The sequence below is a fragment of the Ambystoma mexicanum genome, chromosome 6q (genome assembly GCF_040938575.1).
Source record: "Ambystoma mexicanum isolate Mex_15411 chromosome 6q, UKY_AmexF1_1, whole genome shotgun sequence".
In the NCBI taxonomy this organism is placed as follows: Eukaryota; Metazoa; Chordata; class Amphibia; order Caudata; family Ambystomatidae; genus Ambystoma; species Ambystoma mexicanum.
Genome location: NC_090937.1, coordinates 727,834,135 through 727,859,771, shown reverse-complemented (window position 1 = coordinate 727,859,771; position 25,637 = coordinate 727,834,135). Strand labels below are relative to the sequence as shown.

General features: G+C 43.5%; 1 protein-coding gene across 2 annotated transcripts in view; it reads left to right on the top strand.

Annotated features, from left to right (window-relative positions):
- PRMT9 (protein arginine methyltransferase 9) overlaps nt 1-18,291 on the top strand; it is a 1,177,496-nt gene extending 1,159,205 nt beyond the window's left edge. For both annotated transcript variants that reach the window (XM_069631249.1, XM_069631248.1), the window contains one exon: nt 9,877-18,291. In XM_069631249.1, the coding sequence (XP_069487350.1) occupies nt 9,877-10,101 (225 nt within the window). In that variant the 3' untranslated portion in view covers nt 10,102-18,291. The remainder of the gene's footprint in view (nt 1-9,876) is intronic.
- Nucleotides 18,292-25,637: the final 7,346 nt, after the last annotated feature.

Sequence of the window (25,637 nt, the reverse complement as noted above, 5' to 3'; positions counted from 1 at the left end):
TAATATAAGATTTGAACTGGGACTGACTTCCATACAAGCGAGAGTTTGTTGGAACGCCTTAACTTTATATAGGAAGTCGCAGCTTTCTAATGCAGCCCCCCCATTTAAAATACTACACAAGCCGGACTCAGATCCCAAATACACAATGTCCTAAGAGATGTACCACCAGAAGCAAGAGAGCTAGACAAATTACAACCGTTTCTGTTACAATCTCCCGATCAGAACTCAAGATTACTATATCTGCATTTTCGACTTAATCTTTTCATGACAAAAGACCGTACAAGTACTTGGTCACTTAAAGAACCTGCTGACTTAATCTGTCGTTTTTGTAAACATTCGATAGAGATACTAAAAGACTTGACGTTGTTTTGCCCAGAATTTCCCCCGTTGCGAACAAAGTTGTTCGGACCGCTTTTTGAGGCACGTAGCACCTATACGGCTGAAGAGTGGTGGAAAGTCATATTTGAAGGTGCTGACGGAAAAATTATGTTTGGTTTAGTTCCATTTTTGAAGGAATTGAAAACCCATTTAAAAGAGCCAATTCCGACATTAGGAGGGAACGATTGCTAAAGCCTCTAATAACGTATGTTCAGTGGAATGAAGTAGGAAGAAGTTTATCTTGTTCTCTGTTTTAAAGGTTTTCTTTTGTAAACCATATAAAACTAATAATAAAAAAAAAATTAAAAAAATAGCCCACGGCTACTGCCTTCCCTTCCTAAAGCGGCCTCCTGACAATCCACCGGGGAATCTCTCTTTGAAGCTTCCAGATCTGCTCCTTGTGCAGGAAATCTTGACTCTGCTGGAGAAAGGCGCTATAGAACTGGTGCCTGTAGCGGAGAGGAACAAGGGATGGTATTCCCCATATTCTTTTATTCCAAAGAAAGATGGTGGTTTGAGACCCATCGTAGACTTGCGTTGGTTGAACAAACTTCTCAGGAAGGACAAGTTCAAGATGGTCACTCTTTCTCAGGTCCTCCAGGCCCTTCGACTTCAGGATTGGTTGGTGTCTCTGGACCTACAGGAAGCTTACTTTCATGTGCCGATTCATCCAAAGCACAGAAAGTACCCGAGGTACTTTTCAGTTTGGGTCCGGCCATTCGGATTGATCTCTGCCCGAGGGTCTTCACCAAGCTAATGGTGGTGGTGGCAGCGTATCTCAGGCGAGGGGGGATTCACATCTACCCCTACCTGGATGACTGGCTGATCCGTGCGCATTCTCCCGAGCAAGCAACGGCTCATCTCGGTCTCACCTGCCGCTGCCTCCACAAGCTGGGCTTCTCCCTCAATTTCAAGAAGTCGCATCTGACACCTTCCCAACAACTTCAGTACATCGGGGCTGTGTTGGACACGTCCTTGTGGAAGTGCTCGCCTCCCAAGTTGAGGGCTCCTCACGTTGTGCAGATGGTGGACAAGTTTCAACATGCCCAGCATCTCCCGGCTTTCGAATTCTTAAGGTTGCTCGGCCTCATGGCATCCTGCATTTTTCTGATGCCAGAGGCCAGGTTGAGGATGAGATCCCTGCAATGGGTCCTCAAGATGCAGTGGTCACTATTATCAGGCAAGATGTCGGATCCCATTCAGGTTCCACTCTCGGTCTCACAGGATCTTCTGTGGTGGGCCAACGAGGGGAACCTGATGAAGGGGGAGCCATTTTGGCAACCGTGGCTGGAGGTGACTGTAGTGACAGACGCTTCCCTCACAGGATGGGGATCTCATGCCGACGATTTGACCGCCAGCGGTTGTTGGTCTCCGTCGGAGTCCAAACTCCACATCAACCTGTTAGAGCTGAGGGCCATCTGGCTGGCCCTGAAGGCTTTTCTGTCGTCTGTGCGGGTGAACAGTGTCCTGGTCATGGTAGACAACACAGTGGCCATGCATTACCTCAACAGAAAAGGGGGAGGTAGGGCCACTTCCCTTGTGCAGAGAGGCGATGCAGCTCTGGTTCTGGGCAATCCAGCAGGGAATATCACCCTCGGCAGTTCATCTGGCCGGAGCAGAGAATACGGCGGCAGACGCTCTGAGCAGGCAGAGCACGATCTCTCACGAGTGGGAGTTGGCTCACGAAGTCCTTCTGTAGATCTTCGCCCTCTGGGGAACCCCACAAGTGGATCACTTTGCGACCAGTGCCAACCGGAAGTGCAAGAGATTCTGCTCAAGGGAATTTCCTCTGAGAGGAGCCTTAGGAGACGCATTCATCGAGGATTGGTCATTCCTTCTTCTGTATGTGTTTCCTCCGGTCTCCGTCATTCCACAAGTGTTAAGGAGGTTGCAGAGGTTCAGATCCCACATGATCCTCATTGCTCTGGATTGGGCCAAGACCTTCTAGAAATGTCCATCTTCCCTCCAAGCTGTCTTCCCTACCGAGAGGATCTTCTCTCTCTCTCTCTCTCTCTCTCTCTCTCTCTCTCTCTCTCTCTCTCTCTCTCTCTAGAGAGAGAGAGAGAGAGAGAGAGAGAGAGAGAGAGAGAGAGAGAGAGAGAGAGAGAGAGAGAGAGAGAGAGAGAGAGAGAGAGAGAGAGAGAGAGGTCGAGTTCTCCATCCAGAGGTCAAGACTCTCAACTTTCACGCTTGGTATCTGAAAGGTTGAGAAATAAGTATTGGGACCTCCAGGATGACGTGATGGAGGTGTTGCTTTCAGCCCGGCGGCTGGCAACCAAATCCCTGTACTGTTGCCATTGGCGTAAGTTTTGCGACTGGTTCAGAGGACAAGATGTTGATCCTTTTCAGTGTTCCATTCCAGTGGTTCTGTCTTTCTTATTTTCTTTGGCCCAAAGGGGCCTTCAATTAGGTACCATTAAAGGTTACCTGGCGGCGCTGTCTATCTTCAAGCGCTCGTCTGAAAAATGTTCTTATTTTAAGATTCCTTTGATTTCCCAATGTCTTAAAGGGCTCACTAATGTGTTCCCGCCGTCCCCGTTTCAGGTGCCAGTTTGGGAGATGAATTTGGTCTTGAAATTCCTGATGGGTGCTCCATTTGAACCTTTGCACTCTTGTCCTTTGAGACTGTTGTATTTCACAACGGTGCTCTTGGTTGCGGTTACATCCACTCGCCCAGTGAGTGAATTGCAGGCACTTTCATCTAAGCCGCCCTTTACTGTGTGCCACAAGGATAGGATTGTACTAAGGGTATGTCCTTCCTTTCTACCTAAGGTAGTGTCTGAGTTTCATTTAAGCCAGAAAGTGGTACTTCCTTCTTTCTATCCTCAGCCTCATTCTGGTAAGGAAGAGGACCGACTCCATAAATCGGACGCTAGGAGTGCTCTGAGCTTTTATATTTCTAGGATGTTCAGGGTCAGAGTGGACGATCAACTCTTTGTGGGGTATGCTAGGCACTGATTGGGCCAGGTTGTTACCAAACAGCCCATGTCCAGGTGGATTATACTCCCCATTATTGAATGTTGCAGATTGGCGGGCAAGGACCCTCCTGAAGGGTTGCAAGCTCATTCCACTAGGGGCATGGCTACTTCCACAGCCCTGGAGCGGGGAGTTCCTTTTAGGAATATTTGTGACGCAGCGACATGGGCTTCTATCCACACCTTTGTCAAACATTACTCCCTGGATACGTTCCATACTCAAGATATGTCCTTTGGAAAGGCGGTTCTTTATTCTACCATCTGATTGGGTATTCTAAATTCTTTTCCCTCCTCCATTTTCTGGTACTGTATTGGGAGTCTGTCAAAGATGTGGAATACGTTGGAGGACACAATCCATTCGAAGAACAAGTTACTTACCAACTGGTAACGTTCTTTCGACTGGATGTTCCTCCAACGTATTCCACATCGTCCTCCCATCCTGCCCCTCTAGAAAATGTCCTATTCTATTGCAGCTTACGGTCCCCGCAAGGCTATGTGCAGTCAAGCAGGCATTGTGTGCGAGCATGTCACACGTTATGGAGGAAAAAACATAAACTGAGGCTACGGGCGCTGTGCGTTCTATTTATAACATCCGGTGATGTCGCCCTCGACGGAGGCCTTCGAGGGACATCGACCCGACGCCATCGACGCAGGACTCCCTCTGCTGAAAAATTTCTGAAGTACACCGCTGTGGACATTACATGTCAAAGATGTGGAATACGTTGGAGGAACATCCAGTTGAAAGAACGTTATCAGTTGGTAAGTAACTTGTTCATCTCTCCAGGGACACGAAGCAGGGGTGTGCGTTGTCGCCCCTCCTATTTGCACTTTATTTAGAAACATTCCTTGCAGCTATCCGCCAAAACAAAGATATCAAGGGCATACCTTTCGGAGGGCGGAGTATAAGGTATCGCCATATACAGACGATATGCTGCTGACCCTGGGGACCCCAGGATCATCTCTTCCAGCTGTGATCAATGTCATCCAGAGGTTTGGGGTAGTGGCAGGTCTGACGTAAACCTGGCCAAATCAGAAATATTAAATCTGACACTGAAGGGGGCAGAACTTTCTCAAGCCAGAGAATCCTCCCAATTTAGATGGGTACAGACTAGTATAAAAATATTGGGAATCCAAATAACATCAACACTCGGGGGGGCCTCTCCGATGCCAACTACAAAATGCCTAGAAAACTATACCCGAATGCGACCGGCAGATGTTGGAGGGACTGTGGAGGGCAGGGGGATTGGCTACACATATGGAAGGGATGTAACAAACTACAATCGTACTGGAGCCAGATCGATCAGCATATGGATACGATATTCAATACCAAAACACAGCACGGACCAGGGCCAGAAATTCTAGGCTTACACCAACCCAGTTGGAACCATTGGCCAAAGCCCACCAAGAAAGCATATGTGATTCTGTCCCTTTCAGCACTTCTGGTCATCGCGCAAAAATGGAAAGCCAAGGACCCTCCCACGGTGCACGAGTGGTTCACGAAAATCTGGCACTTCACAGCCATGGAATGGATGTTGTACGCGCTGCAGGGCACACAAGCGAAATTTGCGACAGACTGGTCGATAGTTATGGATTTTCTAAATGGGGACTTCAGGAAAGGACACCCTGTGCATATTAGAGATAGAATGAACCATATTATGTGGAAGCGCCTGGATCGGATGGGGGGTGAGGGAGAGGGTGGGATGGGCTAGGGCTTATTGTTCTCTATTTTGTTGTTGAGGTCTCATTTGCGCAAATTGCCCCAGAATTTATTTTATTTTGGCAAAGTCCAAAATTTAGGAGGAAAAAACACAATTTTCAGACATTTCCCACCTGGAAACTACTGAAACATGTCTCCCATGTGGGAGACAGCTGCCCAAGGCTGGAGACATCACCCCTTACCATCCTGGAGTTCTGGCTGGGCTGCATTACAGCTTTTCCCTGTGGGGAGGGATTGGCCCCCCACAACAACCCCACCAAAAACATGCATTATTTTCTTTTGGGGGGCATCTCATGTACCCCTTCCTAGGGGCAGATTGCACTAGCAGTCTGCCACCAGGGAGGGCTACATGAGCCCCACCATCCATTTGGGGTGGGGAGAAGAGGGCCACCCCCTTTCCATTCCAAACAAATCTGTGGTGGTCTAGTGCCCCCCACAACAAACCCACAAAAAAACAGCTTTATTTTTTTGTCCCTTTCCCTAGTGGCAGATGGACACATTAGTGTGCCCATCTGACCCCAGGGTAGGCAAAATGTTCTGCCCTATGCTTTAGGGGCCGGGGGGAGAGGGCCTCTTACATAAACGGCCTCCTGATCCCCCACGATCCCCTACTTCAAAAACAGATCCCTGGTGGTCTAGGTTCATTGCTGGGTGCGTATTCAGCGATCCGCATCCAGCAATGATTCAAGGAAGGTGTAGTTGGAAAGGGGACAGTCTCCCCTTTCCAACGACACCTGCCTCGATCAAAATGGCAAAGAAATGCCAGAGATTGAGGGAGGAACTCACCTTCCAAAAATGGCTGCAGCAGTGAAATTTAATTTGTGTCACGTCAGCACGCATTACGCACGCTGGCCTGCACTGAATGGAAATTCGCGATTGCACAAAGAGAAGTGCCAAAAAGGTTCAGCTATCTCGCCCTTGGCAGTGCAAACGTAGTGTTAAGGATGAGATATCTCGTCTTTGGCACTTAAGGGCTTAAGCACAGTACATGATAAACAGTACAGTAATCGATAAAGACGATGATTACAAGACAGTTAAAATGTTATGGCCTAGAAAGAGAACATGTATTGTTTGAGACATAAATGAAAATAAGATGCCAATCTACTAGGAAGAGGCAAATGGGTCCAGTGCTTAGGAGCCAGTAGCAACATAAAACGAAACAAGACTTGACTGCAAGAGGTTTAGAAGCAGTGAAAAGGAAGTGGAGATTGGATTGGGGAAAACATAGTTGCATATAGACCGAGACTAGAGAACAAAGATTGAGGGGCCAGACCATGGATACACTTAAAACCAAGGCAATGAAAGTGGAAAAGAGGAGTATTGAAAGGGAAGCAAGCAATGCATTAATAGAATCACGAGGAGAAAGACAAAAAAGCACATGAATACAAGAGCTGTAGATTGAACATAGGGGGGCTCTGATAGGCAGGGCGATCAACCAGGAGATGAGATCAACAGTGAGAAACCAGAGGTTGTCTCACCTGCTAGTCCCCGGGGATCGATCTCTCTCTGGTGGTCGGGACACGGCCATCACCTTTGGATACAGAACCTGGGGTGGACCACTGATGGAGGATCACCTGGGTGAGGGGTCTTCAGGAAGTGGGGGTGAGAACGCCGATGGTGAGACGCAGTATTCCCCTCTTTTTTGTTCATCTAATCCATCCTATTTTTTAGGATTGTCTGAAGTCCCAGGTCCAGCGCCTCTCTTTTACACAAACACTGGGCCAAGGAAGAGGGTGACTGAGTAACCAGACTAACTCTTTCACATTGTACTGTACATGTCCCGTTAATCGGGCAGGCAAATTCAGGCACCTTACCCCAAGTACATGTACCTGATACCAATTAGCTCTCCTCAGTGAGAAACCTGTAGGTGTCTCCCTGACTGTTCCCCAAGGATCTGTCATCCAGGTGACCAGGAAACTGCCATCGCTATTGGATCGAGTTCCTGGGGTTGGACCAGTGAGGTAGGATCACCTGGATGGGGGATCCCCGGGTAGTGGAAGTGGGACACTGATTGACACCAATGGGTGAGATGCGGTATCCCCCTTCTTATAACACCTTTTCCCCATCCTCCACCTAGGATACTCAAACATTCTACCTTCCTCCCTTTTCCAACACAAACACTTTCACGCACCACGAAAGCAGACAAACACCATAGCCGTTTACCTGACATGTCCCACCACAAGGGTCAGGCAAAGTCAGGCAATTTACCCGAATCATGCACACCTGACGGCCCTTTCCCTTCCCCACAGGGATAAAAGGTGGAGCACGAGAGCACAAGACGAGCACTGCTGACCGCATATTGAGAGAGCTAACTCAGCATGGCAATTCAAGAGGAGGAGAAAGATGGCATGAATCAAGAGGAGAGAAGCAACCTTGGCCTTTCCGAGCCAGGCCCGTGAAACCTCCACGGAAGGAATCGTAAGAACGCAAACAATAGCCAGCGTATGTTGCAGAAGATGTCAACGGTACACAGGGCCCTCCTCCACTGATAACCAAACCGGGGAGAGACGCTTGCCACCGTGGTACCGACCTTGACTCAAGAGACAAGCAAAGCCAAGCGGTTCATCACACCCGGTGAGTCGAGGGGAGAGCCGATAAGAAACCGGACTGTGTTGAACAAAATTAGCAAACGGCTAATGGCGCCATGTGGGTGCTCACTCGGGGAAACTCTGGGCGACTGCCCTATTGTTGAAATTACCGTTACCAGAAGGCCTTGGGAAACGCGAGAAAAGGAGTCGAAGTGGTCATACAGGCGTCTAGTAAAATCCTCTGTACAGTCGAAATTCTTTGACCGGCAGATTATTGTGAAGCTAAGGGAAGTGAATTCCGCATCGTAAGAACTGTTCAAGAAATTGTTTAAATAGTCAAAGTTGACAAGTGTGAAGCCGACGGAGGGATGCCGATAAAAGGGGACAAAGCCAGAATTCCTAATGAATAGTGTGTTGACAAGAGTGAACCCGGCAGAGGGATGTCCACAGTGAACTGTTTCGAAAGACATTAAGATTTGTGAATGTCACAGATGAGATTGTGTTGAAAGCCGTAGTAAACCCTGCAGAGGGAGTCTAATAGTTGAGAATGGTCTGACCCTGGGGTGAAAAGGCATCACTCAACATGCAAGCAGAAAGGAACTTTTGTTTATTATTTTTGGACTACATCAGGTCCTCGGAGCCAAGAGACTTTTTGTAGAAAAGAGACTTAACAACCTAAGTGTCTGTTATCTGAGAACAGAACTGTTGGCTTGTGCTGGGAAAGCTGGAGCGTCTGCTGTGCTCCGGAGTCCCATCTTGTTCAGTGCTCAAAATGTGCGGAAGGGAGACCCTGACTACCGCATCCTGACTTTTTATTTGTGAACACTTCTTTCTTTCTTGTGAACCTCATCCCACACTCCTTGTTTGTATTTAGCGTAAGGATTGGCAATAGGTTTTTCTTAGTATAGGCCCTTTTATTTTGACAAAACACTGCTAGGACTGCCTTATTATTATTTGATGGTTGTTGGAAAGTTGGGAGGGAGAAAAAAGAAAGAAATGGTGAAGCATGAAACAAATAGAACTTCAGTTTTAGAGGAATTAACATGGAGAGAATGAGAGGTCATCCAGGGCTGGATAGAAAGAAGACCGGCAGAAAGAGTGGAATAAAATAATGATATGTGCATCCTCAGCATAGAAATGATATTACAGATTATAAGAGGAGATTATGGTGGACAGGGAAATTGTGTACAGAGAGCAGAGAAGAGGATCAAGAGCTTTGGGGGATTCAAAAACTGAGCAGGAGGGTCGGGGATGGCTGACCAGCCCAGGAAGATGAGTAGATGCGATCAGTAAGATAGGAATGAAGCCACTGAAGGTCAAAGCCAGAGAACCGTAAAGAAGAAAAGATGGACAGAAAAAGAGAGTGCCTTACAGTAGCAAAAGCTGCAGAAACCTCAAGTCGACTTGCAGAGAGTAGATAAATGGTAACCGTCATAGCTGTAGAGTGGAATGGACAAACGCCAGATTGATGAAGGATTAAGGGGGAGTGATGACAAAGATAAATTACGATTTGGGCATATACCTACTCAAGAACTTTTTAAAGAAAAGGAAGAAGAAACCTTTTAAAGAATGAGAAGGATAATATGTTTAAATTCAGAAGGAGGGTTGCAGTATATAAGGAAATATTACAGTGAATAGTTAAAAAAAAAAAAAATGAAGCAGTGAGGGTTACACCTTAGGAGCAAGGGAAGATGTTATAGGTTGGTAGGAGATGCAGTGTGATGAGCATTGTATGTGAAATTAAATTACAGTACATATACCTTGACCCTTTCACCCAGCAAGCATAGACTACTGTTTAAACTTGATTTTGCGACAGATATAAGTTTAGGATGACATGCATTTTGAACGAAAACTACATGTCTTGAGAATCTTTCCCATCATTCCGAGAAACCATTGCATTGTGGTGTGAATTCCAGATATCACTCTGTTTGCAATTTTTCTTGGGTATGCTTACGGTAAAAGATAAGTAACTGCCTGGTCATCCTCCACTGGGCTTGACAAAAAATTGTGAAACACTTTTGATAAACCTGGAAGCTGTTTGTTTGCCTTTGATAGTTTCAGAAGGCAACTGTAGATCATGTGCAGCCTTGGTTTTCTGCATGTGCACTCATGTTAAATTGTAGGCACTCACTGACGTATCTTACATTTGCACAAGAAAAAAATGTTCAATATAGCCTGTCCGCAAACGAGCAAAATGTAGAAAAAATAAATACATTCAAGATGACTAATACTTTGAGATGTTTTCATTAACACCTTGTAAACCCATTTCTTATTTCAGGTGGAGATTTGTAAATCTGGGCATGTCACAGCTGTTCCATTTTGGTACCACCTACACCTGGATGAAGATGTTAGCCTGGATACATCTAGTGAATCCTCTCACTGGAAACAAGCAGCAGTTGTTTTAGATCAACCTATCTCAGTGACTGCGGGAGATAATCTTGTTCTTCATGTTCAGTGCCATAAAAGCAGTGTTAGCATTACTGTGAAGAAGTGCTGCCTGTGACCCCACTCTGGGTTTAAATTGTGAAATCAGCACAAGACTTATTCAAATAATGTTTTTGGTTTTCACATGCGCTGACATAAATACTTTGGCAGCGTGATGAAGCACTACTAAGATACAATTTGGTTATGAAGCAAGGTGCAACTAAACTGCATGGTCTGTTCCTTATGGATGTTCAGCTTTAGTGACTAAACTGGTCAATAATTGGATGTCTGGTAAACCTTTTAATGCCATATCTGATTACATGTATGGAGTTAGGAGGATGGAGTGCAGATCAAAGGTGAATCTATGAAAATCAATGTTGGAGAACTACAGTTACAGGTGAGTAACACATTTTCCTGCAGCTTTGAATATAATGTAACGTCACATTCCTTTAGAAATTAGGGCAAAGTATGAAGTCTCCTCCAAACAAACTATTGAGTGTAGCACCTTTCTTTGTGCTTCAGCTGTGGAGTCAATTTGCAGGCATTAAAGGCTTGTGAAGGTGTGCACCGACCCCCAAGTTGTTGCTTTGCAGATTTCTAAAAGCTGCATGCTTACAATGACTGCTTTGTTGATGATTAGTCCTGGAAGAATGTGTTCTGAGCATTCACATGAGCGTTTTGTTCACCTTCAAGCAGTAGCACATCTCCAATACTGCCTGATTGTGCTTCCATGTTTAATTAAGAGTTGATCTTTATTCCTGAAGTCTCTGTTTTTAATTAAATTCTATATTTACATCCTCTTTACATCTAGTGCATGCAAACAAACACAGGCAGAGAGGCTGCATGGTTTACATGAAATTCTGACAATGAATCTTAATTGTGTCCTCAAAATCTTTTCATATTGGAACAATCTAGGAAAGGATTCTTAAATGTTAACAAAATAGCGGTATCCTGCTGTCATATCAAACCAATGTTCGTGCCATCAAGGAAATATTGTTGCATGTCACAATTTCAAATTGGAATGAGAACTTGGTTAAAAAAGTGCTTCCATAATAATGAATAGGCCCTTCTTTAGTCAATGACTTTCTATCATTATTGCTGCCATTTGCGCACCCATAGATGATTAGGCTGGGTTTGAATCAGTTGACCCAAGTATGGGTTTGCGCTCTGCAGCAGGCACTATATATAGCTTCAATCTACTCCCCTTAGACACTTGTACCTCATAGAAGAAGCGCGCCATGGTATGATAGCATACAGTATTCTGGTAGGCTGAGAAACAGTTTCTGGGTCACAGGGCCTGTCCCTCTAAATTCAGAGAACCCAAACAGTGGCGTTTGTCATCCTTCCCCATACAGACCTAGAAGTACATTTCACTTGTGGTTGGATGGGCATCTGTGCTGCTCTGAAAATCAACCTGCAAATGCTTTCCCTCGTCTTGCGAACAACCCTTGTATTTGGTGCAAAATAAGGGAAAGGTCCAAACCACCTTTGTCCATCTCATCAAAAACACTGTCGCCAAGTCGACGTCTGGCCCAGACATTTGGGCATTTTGCAATGTTGTTTGCCACATAGGCCTGTCAGGGGAGTTCCTGAAAGCTTAAGTAATCTTACCTGCCTGATGCAACATCCATTCACAGGAATCTTCAGTATTTTTGTACTATGGGTGTGATCCATCACTGGGTATATTTTGTGCACATGTTCATTAATAATGTGTAAAGAGCATCCTGCTCTGGAGGTCAAAAATCATATGCAGGGGTTTGCCTTGAGCAGTTAATATTTAATCGCACAAATCATATATGAAAAGAACCACATATAGAAGAGAAACTCAGCATGTGTTTGTTCAACATTCCTAGTGGTTGCAGTTTCTGGTAGTTTGTCACCTATGAAACAAATTAACAATTGTATACTTTATAAAAACCCACATAAGAGCCCACAACAATTCACTAAAGTAAATGATCAGGCAGAAATATTTTACATATACACTGTGCATATACATATTGTATCCCAAATGTAAAGCGACTATGGGGCGCACTCAAAAAGTAGCCAACACGTGTTTCGGCCCGTCCGGGTCTTCGTCAGGGCATAAAAATAGAGATATCTCAAGTGTTTGTGCTAAACAAGTCCCACACAACCATATCATTAGAAGAGAGACAGGAAAGGGTGAGAGGGGAAGAGAGGAGAAGGAAACAAAAACAAAAGTATTAGCAACATGTCAGGTCCTAATAGCTATCAATGCACATAATTCTATATTCATGTTAGTATTACGTATCTATCTTTGGAACGTCATTAAGGACTCTATAGTGGAGTATGCAGGAGAGCCTACAAAGGCACTAGAAATTGGCCCTCATTAATATATTCAATTATAGATGGGTACCACTGCAATGTTTAAAGTTATTGAGTCTATTAACTTGTTCAATTTTAAGGAATTTTGATACAAAGATGAGCAAGTATCTTTCTCTTCTCACTCTGAGTGCATGATCTCGAGCAAGGTGCTGATTAAATATTGGTTTGATTAGAAGATCCGTTACGTTTCTATAAGTCGACCCTGTGCATCTTTATTTGTCACAATACTTGACTGATATCTGTATACAGATAGTACAGAAAATTAGTTATTTGACTCTGATTTGTTTAGTTAACTAACGTAATTGGAGCAGCTTATTTTGACGGCTAATGGCTTACCTAGCTGTTTAACAGTCCACGAATGTTCACTTGAGAATAACTGTTGTGCTGCTGATATTTCCTGAGGCTGAGTTCTGTGCGTTTGCACGTCCCGTCCCTAGCTGTTCAGAAACTTCCTTGCACTGTGCGTCTTGGTGGGCTGTTTAAAAATACATGCGCGTGGTGCACGTTAGCATTACAAACCATTCTACTGCTAGTCTTTGCACTCATTACTGCCCATCAAGACCCCCTTTGGAAATCGAACATACCTTTAATATTACAATTAGTGTGCGCTCTGGATTTAACCGCCTGAGCCCTTGTCGGTCGCAGTGTTTTCTTTTTGAAGACTTGAGCACTCTAAGAGAGCCACGTTTTATTTTACATTAGTAAAATTGAGTTTTAAAGTAGCTAGCCTCTCTTGTTGAGGGCAAAGTCCACCTGATGTCCAAAAGCTATAACAGTGCCAAGAATGAAAGATGGCGTTCCCTTCCTTATGAAGTAGCCAGGGCTCTCCATAGAGACAATGGAGAATGCCTCAAGTAGTCTACAACACCATACCAGAAGGTGCCCGCTGTACCCAAATATCTAAATAAGGGTACATGTGGGCTTCTTGATATCAGGCTGAGACTTTTCTTAACTACTGTTAGTCATGTAGCATCTAAAAGGAGAATGCTAGCAATGTATCATAAACCTTAGACATTTCATGTGTTTACATATTCTGAAATGTGCATGGGTTGTCCAGGTTTATAGTGTACATACTGTCTTCTGATTTACTGGAGGGATTGTTAGACTGTTGCATCCTAATTTTAAATTTTGGTTTAAAATTACCTTGTTTCAAACTTTTATGGACAAAATGGAACCAATAGCTTTCAATTTGCACAAGTACTTGCCCTTTTTCGCTTTTAATTTAAGTGCATTGTTTAAGGAGCCCTTTGTATGGTTTTCTTTTTTTAAATGTATTTACAGTGCTATGGTTTAAAACAAACCTTTCACAAAAGGAAGAAAAGTAAAGTAATAAGAACACATTCAAACTAGTTATAAAAAAATACTAATAACCTAGAAAAACAACAAATAACAGAAAAAAACTACCAAATAGAAAAATCAATAGTTCCAAATAAACCTATATTTGAATAAAAACATTACCTCAAAAAGTTAAATAAAATAATTCCACATGATGTCCTACATATCAGAATAGTGTGTCTGGAAGACTTTCTAACACAAATCTGAAAGTAGCAATTGTTAAGGATAGCTGCTCTCCCGAGAGTATTCATGTCCACAAAACACATGCAGAGTGGATAAAAACTCTATGAAATGTACACTGTTAGGTCTCAGCTTAGAACAGTAGATGAAAAGGTGCTGCAAAGTTTCAACAGTGCTCACATTTCCACAAAATCGGTAGAATCTCTGCATGTTTCAGTTTGAATTTAGCTCCAACCAATTTGTGTGTAGAGAGAAGATTCAATCTAAAACGCAAAAGATGTTCCTCTATTTGGATCACTGAAATCTACTTAGATAGCTTCTAGCAACATAACAGTTCTTTTCCTCAAGAAAACCTTGATAAAATAGTTTATAAGAACCCATCATGTCCCTTGTGCTGCACCAAACAGCCTGAAACCGTTTTGTTTTTTTTAACCAAAGTGGGGTTTGATATTAAAATATTATTGGTCAGATTTACGCTTTCTAAAATTGAAATGCAATTTTTCACCCACAAATTGGGAACAGAGCAACTTTCATTCTCTGCAAGTGTGTTTAAAGGCACAAGTAAGGATTTAGGAGCCGGAACAATTTGTTTCCAATAGCTCAACAACATTCAATGTCTTACATTTAATAGACACCCATAAGGATGCGATTCTCAGAACCAAGCTCGTAGACAATTCGGAAGTGACACTACCCTACGCCATATCAAAGCTTCCAGTTCCTGTCAGACATGGTCATCCCCTGTATTCATCCACTCCGTCCTCAGGTTCTGCACGCCACAACCTTGATTTTATAGTAGGTCACGTCTGGCACAAAGGAGAAACTACCATATCTTACATACATTTCTTTTCAGTTGGGCAGCAAACATGATACCCTTTGACTGTAGCCTAGATATATTTAAAGCAATTTGGGGTTGTCCATAGATGGAAAAACCCAAAAAGGTTATCTTCTCTGCAGTCTCCAGGCGCCTGTCATTCAGTGATTAATTAAAGGAAGCATGCTTCCTGCTGTGTGAAAATATAAGGACCTTCAAATTGTTACAATTAATCTCCAGCTCATTTTCCATCATGTTTTACCCCAAAGCACCGAGACTCCTCTGGAGACCTATAGGTTTCTGGTCAGATATCAGCAATTCATCAGTGTAAAGTAGCTGGTGAATTTCTACTTGGCCCAATCTAAGGTGGGAAGGTATTGGCAGCCCTCAGACAATTTTTTATGTCAAAGATGTATAAATTGAAAAGGGCAGGTGCCAACACACATCCCTGACGAAAGCCCCTGAATGTTTCCAACTGCCTGGAGAGTGTTCCCTGAGCCATTAAGAGGTGCCAAAGTTCCTCCAAAGCTCCTACGATAACCCGACTGGCAAATGCTTTTCCAGATTCCTTGGCCCAATCTTCCCAAGAGAATTGAGGAACCATTTTTACTTCCCACATCCAACAGGGACAGTGCAATAGGATGGTAGTTTCCTGGATCCATCCCATTCATTACCCCTTTTGAATATGGAACTCAAATATGAGTGGTTTGCTCTTACAAAGGATTTTGTACCACTTGTATTGGTATCTTTTGTAGAGCAGGAGAATCAAAGGAAGGTTCCCCTTGATGTTACACTGGCAAGCACTGACTTGTATGTTGTGGTCCACTAAAGGGTCAGTAATTTACATTCTCCTTACCTCGTAGGCACTGGAGTAATATCAACTACTCCTTGTTTAAGTGTGATCTTTGTGCTTACCCCACCCTTTCTGGCATTTTAGAAGTGGTATGGCAGTTGTCCTCTTTGACCATAAAAATTCTGAGTAGTAAGATCTTTTACTCTAGAAGCTTGAAAAGCAAAGGGTCTATATTTTGAGAGAACCCTCATAGTTGGTGCCATGTTGATATGTTCTCACTGATGGCATGGAATACTTGGCTTACTTTCCAAAAATATCTATTCTGTTGAACATAACGTAAGTCTGACCTTCAGTTTCAACATGAACACTGTGGACCTTAATCTGCCTTGCCTTTCCAAGACCACTTGTTGCAAATATTGTCTAAATTCTAATATTGCTGATTGCTTGACTGTTTTCAGTGACTGCTTAAAGGTGCTTGTTTCTCTTTGGATACCCCTCACCCCAGCTTGCCATACTCAAGTAGAAAGGGCCAAATTAGTGCTGGGTATGAAGTTTCCAATCTTCTCCCAAATGTCACTGTCTGAAAACTTGTGCAAAAGGAGGCAGTAATCAATATCATCTTGCCTTTTGTCTACCTACCTGCCCTTTTTGACCTGGGTGATCAAAGGCTGCAAGAGAGAGTTCAATTTTCCTCCAACTGCAGACACAACTTGCAAACTTGCGTTTTTCGACTTTGTGTGTTGTACTGTTAATGGAAAAAGTGGTAAACGGATGTTAGAACATGTTGCCGCCTCCTCAAATGCAATCTAAAAGAAATGCTGCCATAGATAGCTTTGTCTGCACTTGTAATCTGGACGAAATCTTTTTCGGATTGTTTTACATTTTAAATCCCTAACTGTAATTTAGATAGCCACATGAGAGACCATATAATCATGAAAAGGCGCTGTATGCATGTCAAATTTGGTATCTCATCAGCTTATTATCCTCCCAAGCTTCCTAATCCTCTTCTAGTTCATTGTTCTTTTAAATCGCTTGGGTATCGTCATTATACGGTTTAGCTGCAGGAGGGGGAGAAACAGGCGTAGATGTGGCAAGAGGACTAATTCACCCTATCATTTCTGTTGCTTTCATACACAGTCATTAAGAAATATGGACAGTTTCATTGGATATTTTCCATGCTGCCCTTTGTTCACTTTTGTCTGGACTGAACCACGATGCTCACGATGGAAGCACCCCACCATCGACTGTTCACTCTGGGTTGCTTACCGTTTTGTTTTATATGGCGCTTGGTTGTTCGTTCCCAGCTGCACTGACTACAAAGTCCTCTTATTCAGGAACTCCTGGTCAAGGCGGACGAGGGAGGAATCAATAACAGAACACCTGTTAAGCCTTGCTAACAACTATACAGGGATATGTAAAATATCTGGAGATTGGCACAAGGGTCTCACCTTTTGTTATCAGTGATAAACGATCAGAAAGGGGAAGAGCAAAATATAACACTTCTGTGTATAAATCGTGGAAACACAGAATTAAAGGCTCAATGCACTTGAAAAGCCCAGGAGTATTTTGCATCTAGTGCTCATAAAGGCTTAGCTCTTAAGCTTCAGCATTTAAGCTTTCACTGTAAGATCAGAGTGAACTAATGGGTGAAATTAAGTTGGGCAGACAATGCACTCCAATAGAAAGGGTAAAGGCAGGGTTTATATATTTACACTTAAGATATAGTCACCTCTAAATCCAACTTAAAATACATACATTTAAACAATGTTTTGACAAATAACAGTTCAAATTGTGGCAGACACTGAAACCAAGGGGTAGGAGAATTGAGATAGCAGCACCACCCATACAACCCATAAATAGTATAATGTTCAGGTAAATCAGGTAGACCTTCACCTAATGAGCAATTGAGTGGTCATTGGCCTTAACTTTTGTCTTGTACATGATCCTGTGAACAATTATTTGTTTCCTGCAAGAGTAAAAGGCCTCCGTCTCCAGTAAATAAGCCTACTACTCTTACTCAGTCCTTTCTAATTACATCTAAACACAAATACAAATGACATAATAGATGGCATTGTTATCCAATTAAAAAAATCATAAATGCATCCAGAGTGACAAGCATCTTAATATGGGTTAAGGCATAGTTCAATTAAAGACCTTTTAGACTTATCTTGCACAGGCACCAAGCTACTTGGGCCATAGGCTGTCTATTCGAAAGACAAAATCGCGGTTTTATTTTTGAAGAAAACATTTCTTATTGCTAGGAAACCTAAAGAAAATGTATGACAAAACCATAGCTTCATCAGGTATTCCCACATCAGTCACCCAAGTATATGAGACTCCTTCAGTATCTCCACAATTTAGATATGTGGTCTCCTGTAAGGAAAATCGGAGTAACTCTTGCAGTCTCTTTCCTGCTAAGCAGTGCCCTTCAGGCATTGGTCTATTCTCGTAACTATCAATTTATACTCTACTGTATGATGTCCTCACACTCTCTTGGTGTCCATGCGGTATAGTAGCCTCTTCATTGGAAATGCAGAGAGCATGCGGGCTGTCCTCGGACGACTAACAATATTTGTCCTCCCACCCTTGCTCTGATGCATATATCTGTTCCATTGTTGTTCTGTGTTTCCTGTGGTAGCTGTATGGGCTCAGTATGTTATTGTTAGTTGGTGTGCAAACCGACTATGTCCTCACCATTTAGTTTGAGTTTTGTAACACAGTTTGTTGTTACCCAATATTGAAGTGCATTTCTTGTGTTGTACATGCTTTGAGGAATAAAAATAAATGTTTAAAGAAAGAAAAGAAAATGGGAGACATCTGACCTGGGTGGGGTTTAGTCTGCCATCCACTCATTGACTAGAGATGAAAAGGTTCAGAGTGAGCGAGCTAAGAAAGTGCAACCAACATATAGGGAAATGATGACACTTCCTGGATTGACACTGATGATTTCAAACCATGTGAATATGTGAAGGATATCTAGAGAGTCTGATGACAGTTTCTCTTGCCCATGCCCATTTAAACACACTGACCGAACTGCTTGCCTTACCTTCTCTTTTCACATGCCAAACTAGGGAAACATGTTGGGGTAGTAAGCTACAGGTGTTCAGAGATCCAATCCTAGTAATGCCTTGTCATGTGCAAGGTTAGTGATAACTCGAATTCTTGTCATTGAGTTGTTAACGTTGGCGATTGACATTTGTATTATTTCTGACATACACTTTTAAATCAGGTAACATCAAAGCACAACTTAAGTTTTGTAAAATATCTGAAAGTACTGTGGTATTGGGCCCATGGCCCAATCTAAAAATGCAACTATACACAAAGTTAATTGAAGTTAATTACAAGTACGTGATTAAATGTAACCTCTTCATCAAAATATTATTTATTGCATTAGAAACATGAATGTCAGCACAAACATGGTAGAAAAATGAACCCTTAACCATATTCAGTTTTTCATTCTGTGAATATTGCAGGTGTCCAAAAGATAAATGGCATGATGAGTCACGGTTCATCTTTAAATTGACAAGGTTCTTTGGTGTCTAAACTTTAGTTAAACTGCATACAAAAACTTGTTTTGTTGACAAACGTTTCTCTATCGACACACATTTAGTGTGACAGCGTATTGTAGATGTAAGTGGCACAGATTCATCAGTCCTCACCTTCATTGGCTGTTTAAAGAAGTTAGAATTGGTTCTAACTTATTGGGATATTTACCTTTGAAAACATAATGGGGACAAAGGGATGAACTCTTACATGGAACCCTAATTAGCAAGTTTGTGTTAACATGCATATTAGTATGAGGATGGAAACGCATGTATTACGCTTTGTTCCATTGCATGTTCTGAATGGAACTCTAATGGCTTACATTGCTGATTTTGTTTTTGCTTGATATTTAATAAGAATATGAAATTATGTTGATATAGATCAACCGATATAGACGTTTGGCAACTGATTTAATTTTTCCTTTTTCACATTAAAGCAACTGTAGGAGTAAAGCTTGAAAGGTATAATAAGACTTCTTCGAATCAAGCAAGTATATATTCCTGAACAAATTATCGAGATAGTGGCGTTGCTTTTTGTTGTTAAACATAACTACATTCAGGTGATCAGTTTGATCAGTTTGTGCCAGGTCTTGGCACTGCTTAGAGATGATAAACCATTTGTATTTGATGGCTGAATTTTTGTGCTATTGGAGCATCTATCATATGACCCTTTACATTTTACAGTGACCACCTATGAGAATATTTTTTGAAACTGCAAAGAATAGACACACATGCCTGTGTGTTTACTTCAGTCATGATGTGTGAGAAACCATAGGGTATTCTCACTCCTAGACCCCTTGGATCCTCTGCACAGGTGGCCAGGGAAAGGCCATTGCTCTTGGATCCTGACCTTTGGGGCACAGAAGCGATGGAGGATCACCTGGGTGGAGGGTCATAGGGGACTGGCATTGGGGTTCGCTTGGGCGAAACATGGTGTCCCCTTTCCCTATTGACAACCAACCCAACCCTTCCCACAAAATTCATGCGCTGTTATAAGCCAGTTCCCCTCATTTCTCCACAACTGACACTTGATAGTACTGGGACGAAGAAGATGCAACTAAGAACAATGAAGACTATGCTCTTTTACCACTCTGGTACTGGGACGAGGAAGATGCCTGCTAAGAGCTGTGAGGGTCAGGCAAGTCCCTTTAACCATGGTCCGGCAAATTCAATTGAACCACACCTGCAACCTGTTAGAGGGTTGCAGGTGTTTAAAGGACAGAGAGGAAAGCAACACAGAGAGAGGGTGCTTCAGGAGAAGCAGCATCGGGTCCGGTGCAAGCAGTATGGAACCTTATTTGAGCAGGATTCTGAGACGCTTAAGCGTGCAGAGAAGCGGTCCATGGGAGTGTGGCATGAGAGCTGGAACTCCCTGGAGCAGATTGGACAGGGTGAAGGGAGCCGTGAGGGAAGGCCGTCCCTTTCCCTTATGCTCAAGGTGCTCATTGCCCGGTGTTGAAGGGTCAACACAGGAGTATCTGACGGGTAGGAGCTGGAACCCAGACATCTAAAGCAGAAGGCTGTATGATCCGTGGTGCAGCACGAATTGTTAAATTGACCGGTGAGTTTCTGATGAATGAGAAACCCGGTGCACGAGTGTGTGAACTCTATTATTCAGGAATACTTTGTATCGGAGTGGTCGCCTGTCTCAAACCAGCACATTTTTGAAAGTCTACGGTTCTTTCATTGTCAATTACCGAACTGCTGGGAATACTTTGTATTGGAGTGGCCACGTGTGTCAAGAAACATGTTTTTCGAATGTCTCCGAACACTGGGCAATTCAATTAAAGCAAAGCGGATGAATAATGAACTATGTACTGAGTTTCTCACACACCTGTTACTGCACCATATTGAATTGTAAGACTCTACATATTCATATTGATTCTGCGAGTCATAATGTACTGATCCATCATGGTGGTCAACAAAAGTTTTTTAATATTGAAAAAATGCCCTTTGTGATAACACGTGTTTCGACACCTCTGTGTCTTTCTCAAATCAGGGCAAATCTATACATGTTGATATAACAAAAAATGAACAAATTGGTGCACCATAACATGGAAATGAAAAAATAAAAAGTGAGTTCAAACAATATCCCATTAAATGCAAAAATATTAAAGGAATGACATTCCAAATTAAATTATTCATGACAGCAATGCATCATTATGCAAGAGTCATACATATTTCAATGCAAGTACGTAGTTGTCACAGAGATTTGGGAGGAGGGGAGTAAGGGAGGAGTTATAGGAATTAAGCACAAAAAATAGAAAGAGAGAGGGGAGGGATATGTGGATGAAAGGAAGAAGTTTAGTTTACAATCATCATATTCACCTGTCATCTGTTATTAGTCTAATATTGGCCAAAACCCTTTAGCATTTAATTTTTAGTGCCTTGCAAATCCAAGTGAAGTAACTATTGACAATTTGGAAAACAGACACCTCCTCAGAACATTCCAAGAAACAGATGACTTCCCAATTCATCAAACATTGCAAGAACTCTGAATCAAACCCATGAACATGTCAGTCTAAGAACTTGAACCTACATCTATGTTTATACCGTAACTTCCACCAGAGAACATGATTGATGCATTTTACAAGTCAGTAACTCAAGACTATATCTGATCACAGGCACAAAACAAGGGCAACCAGGTAAGATAACCACAACCTCACACCTCATGAACTAAAGGCACTCAAAGCATTGAAGCAAGACCTCAGTATAGTGATAAAAGAAGCCGATAAAGGCGGCAACATCATTGTTATGAGCCTCTCAGATTACATCCAAATGGCCATGAATCACCTGAACACACCAAACTACTAATAATTAACCCCAAGACAGGCATTATACAAGACTTGAAAAACATGATCAACAATTGGCATAAAAAAGGTTTAATTACAGACGATGAGAAAAGATAGCTCTTCATCCCAAAACCAATCATTCCGACAATATACTTTCTGCCGAAAGTACACCAGCCCTTTCTAGAGATACCAGAAGGAAGACCAATTCTGAGTGGAATAGGCTGGGCCACTGAGCCACTAGCAGAGTATATAGATAATATCTTACGACCTAAAGTTCAAAAGGGAAAGGCATACCTTACATTTTTTGGCCACATGGGACATAAAAGCCTTATATACGTCCATAAGATATGACTTGGTGTTATACACAATAGACTTTTTCTTTAAAGACAAATCTGCATCAAACTACCCATACGTCTGTATGCTTAAAGAAATGCTAATGGCTAAATTAGAAAACATCTTTCTTTTCGATACAAAATATTACAAACAAAAAAGAGGCGTGGCCATGGGCGTGAAATACGCCCCGGTATTGGCTAATTTGGTCATGGGCATGTTCGAAGAGAAGTATGTATACACAACGAATGCCTACCAAGATCATGTAGTTCGGTGGACACGCTACATTGAGGACGTTCTCCTAGTCTGGAATGGTCCCCTACAAGAACTGGAAGAATTCAGAGAACTTGTGAACCATAACAACCTAGGAATTGAGTTTACAGGAAACAGCAGTCCTTCAGAGATTAATTTTCTTGATGTAACTATTTACGTAACAGCAAACCAACTAAGGACTATGACATTTCGTAAAGAAACAGAAGTCAATTCGACAATTTTTGCCTCAAGCTGCCATCATAACCCCGTAATAAGAAACATACTGAAAGGTGAATTTATAAGGACTAGAAGAAACTGTGGAGACACAACCAATTTCAATGCGCAATGTGAACTACTAACCAAAAGGTATTCAAACAGAGGATACTCTGATAAATGCATTCAGGCGGCAAGAACTAAAGCAACACAAACCTCTAGAAGAGACACTTTGGAGGTCAGAAAGAAAATCCCTAAAAAACAAGATGGAACAGTAAACTTTATTACAAGGTTTTGTGACAATAGCAACCAGATCAGGAGAATGCTAAAGAAAAGCTGGTACCTTCTAAATTAAACCCTCATTTACAGAAGTTCATCAAAGACTACCCATCTATCATCTACACAAGAGCAAAGGCATTGAAAAATTAGTTGTGCCCATTATTATTACCAGAAACTCAAGTGAAGACGCACACAATGTGGCTCCAACCCTCCAATAAAGAGTTCAGGAAATGTGGGACTTGTTCTATGTGTCAATATGCCACCACAAGTACTGAAACATTCAAGGAGACCCATGGAACACACATTCAAATACAAGAACAGATCAATTGCTGCTCAAAATATGTGATATACGCTAGCATATGTATATGTAAGCTTACTTACATTGAAAGCACGATTCGTGAACAAGGATTCAAGAGCATATATTGGGTATTGGTAGCCAGGGCAAAAGGCTACCCCTAGCCGACCACTGGCAGAGAATGCATCATATGCATAACAAAAAAGACTTGAGATTTATCGGCCTTAAGAAAGTCACCCTAAATAGAAAAGGAGGCAACCAGGAACAAAATTGCGACACGAGAAGGGCAAACTTATTTGCTTATTCAGAACAGTGAATCGGGGCCTGAACTCTGATAACGAGATGGCATCATTTTTATAATAACATCATGTTGACAGTAACACTATTTTTGGATTCGGAATATGTTATTTTATGAAATATGTCAAACATACATATTGCAGATAAAAGGTTGTAAAAGTGTAAATTCAGTGTAAACCTGCCGTAGTTGGAGCATGCATTTTGCGGGGATTGGGTCCTCCGACGTATTCCAAATCTATGACAGTAGTCACCACAGCTGTGCTGCTTTGGAAATTCTTTCTGCGTCCTGCGTCGATGACATCGATACGCCGTCCTCGAGGGCCTCCGTCGAGCCGACGTCACCGGATGTTCTAAGTAGGACGCACGGTACCCGTAGCCTCAGTTCCGTTTTTTCTGTGAATGTGTTCGCTTCGGAGATCTCAGCGTGCTTCGATTCTACTGAATCCTGTTCTTTTGTTCTTCGAACCTGTTTCTTCATTGCTATCGAATATGATGTCTTCGGCTTCTTCCACCCCGCGGTCTGGGTTTAAGAAGTGTCAGGTCCAAGATGTTGCTGATGGATACGCACAACGCTTGCCTCTGGTGCCTCGGGGAGGACCATGATACGGACGACTGTATCGACTGCCAATCGCTCACATCGAAGGCCTTGCGGGAGTGTAAGAAGAAGCTGCCGGTCAGTAAGGTGGCCAAGCCCCGGAAGTCGCGTTCCACTGGTCTTTCGACGGACGATTCGAGGGGTGACTCTCCGCATCGTCGTCGGGAGTCCGGGGGTTCTCGGTCTGGGAGTCGGTCCTGCCATTCCTCTGCCTCTTCGAGGCACTCCAGGAAGCGTCGTCACCGGTAGCCTTCCCTGTCCTCTTCCGAGGACTCCGCCCGTCAGCGGGTTGCTTGTCCCAACAAGCATTCCACTCCTGAGGAATGGGATTCCTTCCGAAAGGAGATGTTGGCGATTTTTCAATCGCAGGTCTACGGTCCGTCCGCGCCATCTGAGGATGCCGGTTGTGGCCGTGCTAGAGACACCGCTTGTCCGCCTTCGGGCTCGAGCAGTTGTCACGACCACCGGGCGCCTTCGAGGTCAGAGGAAGTCGTCGGCGCCCAGGCTGTCGAGAGACACGCTCGGGGCTCTGTCTTCGAGGCCTGTGTCGAAGCTGTCGGCGCCGCGCTCGACGCCGATTCCATCGACGCCTTTCGAGGCGGTTTTGTCGGGGATGCCTCGTGGTACGGGGGAACCCCCTAGAAAAGCTCTGGCTAAGGCAAAACATATCTTTGTTCCTTTTTCGGTTCCCTCTTTCCAGCCTCTGGATTATATTTCTGAGGTGGATGAGGGGTCTGAGGAAGGGGTGGTTCCTGCATAGGGCCCTGATGACATTGTTTCTGGTCATAGCCAGCTTGAGGAGCTGCGTCAGTCATTGCATAACCCCAGTGGGCTTGACACCTCTCTGGAGGTGGAATTTGGCACGCATGCCGACTCCTCTTTTCAGTGCCTGATGTCGAGGGTCACGGATTACCTGGGGTGGTCTGCCCCTCGTGGGGATTTTCAGCAGGATGACCTGACTGATATTTTGGACCAAGGTCCACCAACTGACCCGGTGCTGCCATTCCATATGGCCTTGCAGAGAAGGGTGGCTGCGGCTTGGACTTCTCCGGAGAGTCTCCCGGCAGTGAGCAAGTCCTTGCCGAAGAAATATCGCCCAGCCAATGGCGACCCCTGCTACTTGACAACGAACCCTACTCCGGAGAGTCTGGTGTTGCAGGCGGCTACGGCCCCCGCAAAGCAGGCGTCGTACCCTACTATCCCTCCTGATAGGGATGACAAACATTTTGACAGCTGGGCGAAGAAGGTATTTTCTTCTGGGGGTATGGCGCTTCAGGCTGCCAACTCCGTTTGTGCCTTGTCTCGTTTCACGCACACTCTGTGGAACTGTATTTCCCTAGCGGCTGATCATATTCCCGAAGGGTAGGAACGGGATGGTTTCCTTGCTATCGTGCATGATGGCAAGGACGCCATGTGTGAATCCGTTCAGTCGGGTCTGGACATGGTTGATTGCGTCAGCCGGTCCATGGCGGCGAGCACCATAATGCGCAGGTTTGCATGGTTGCGGATGTCAGGTTTTTCTCCGGCTGTGCAAGCTTGGCTCCTCAACATGCCCTTT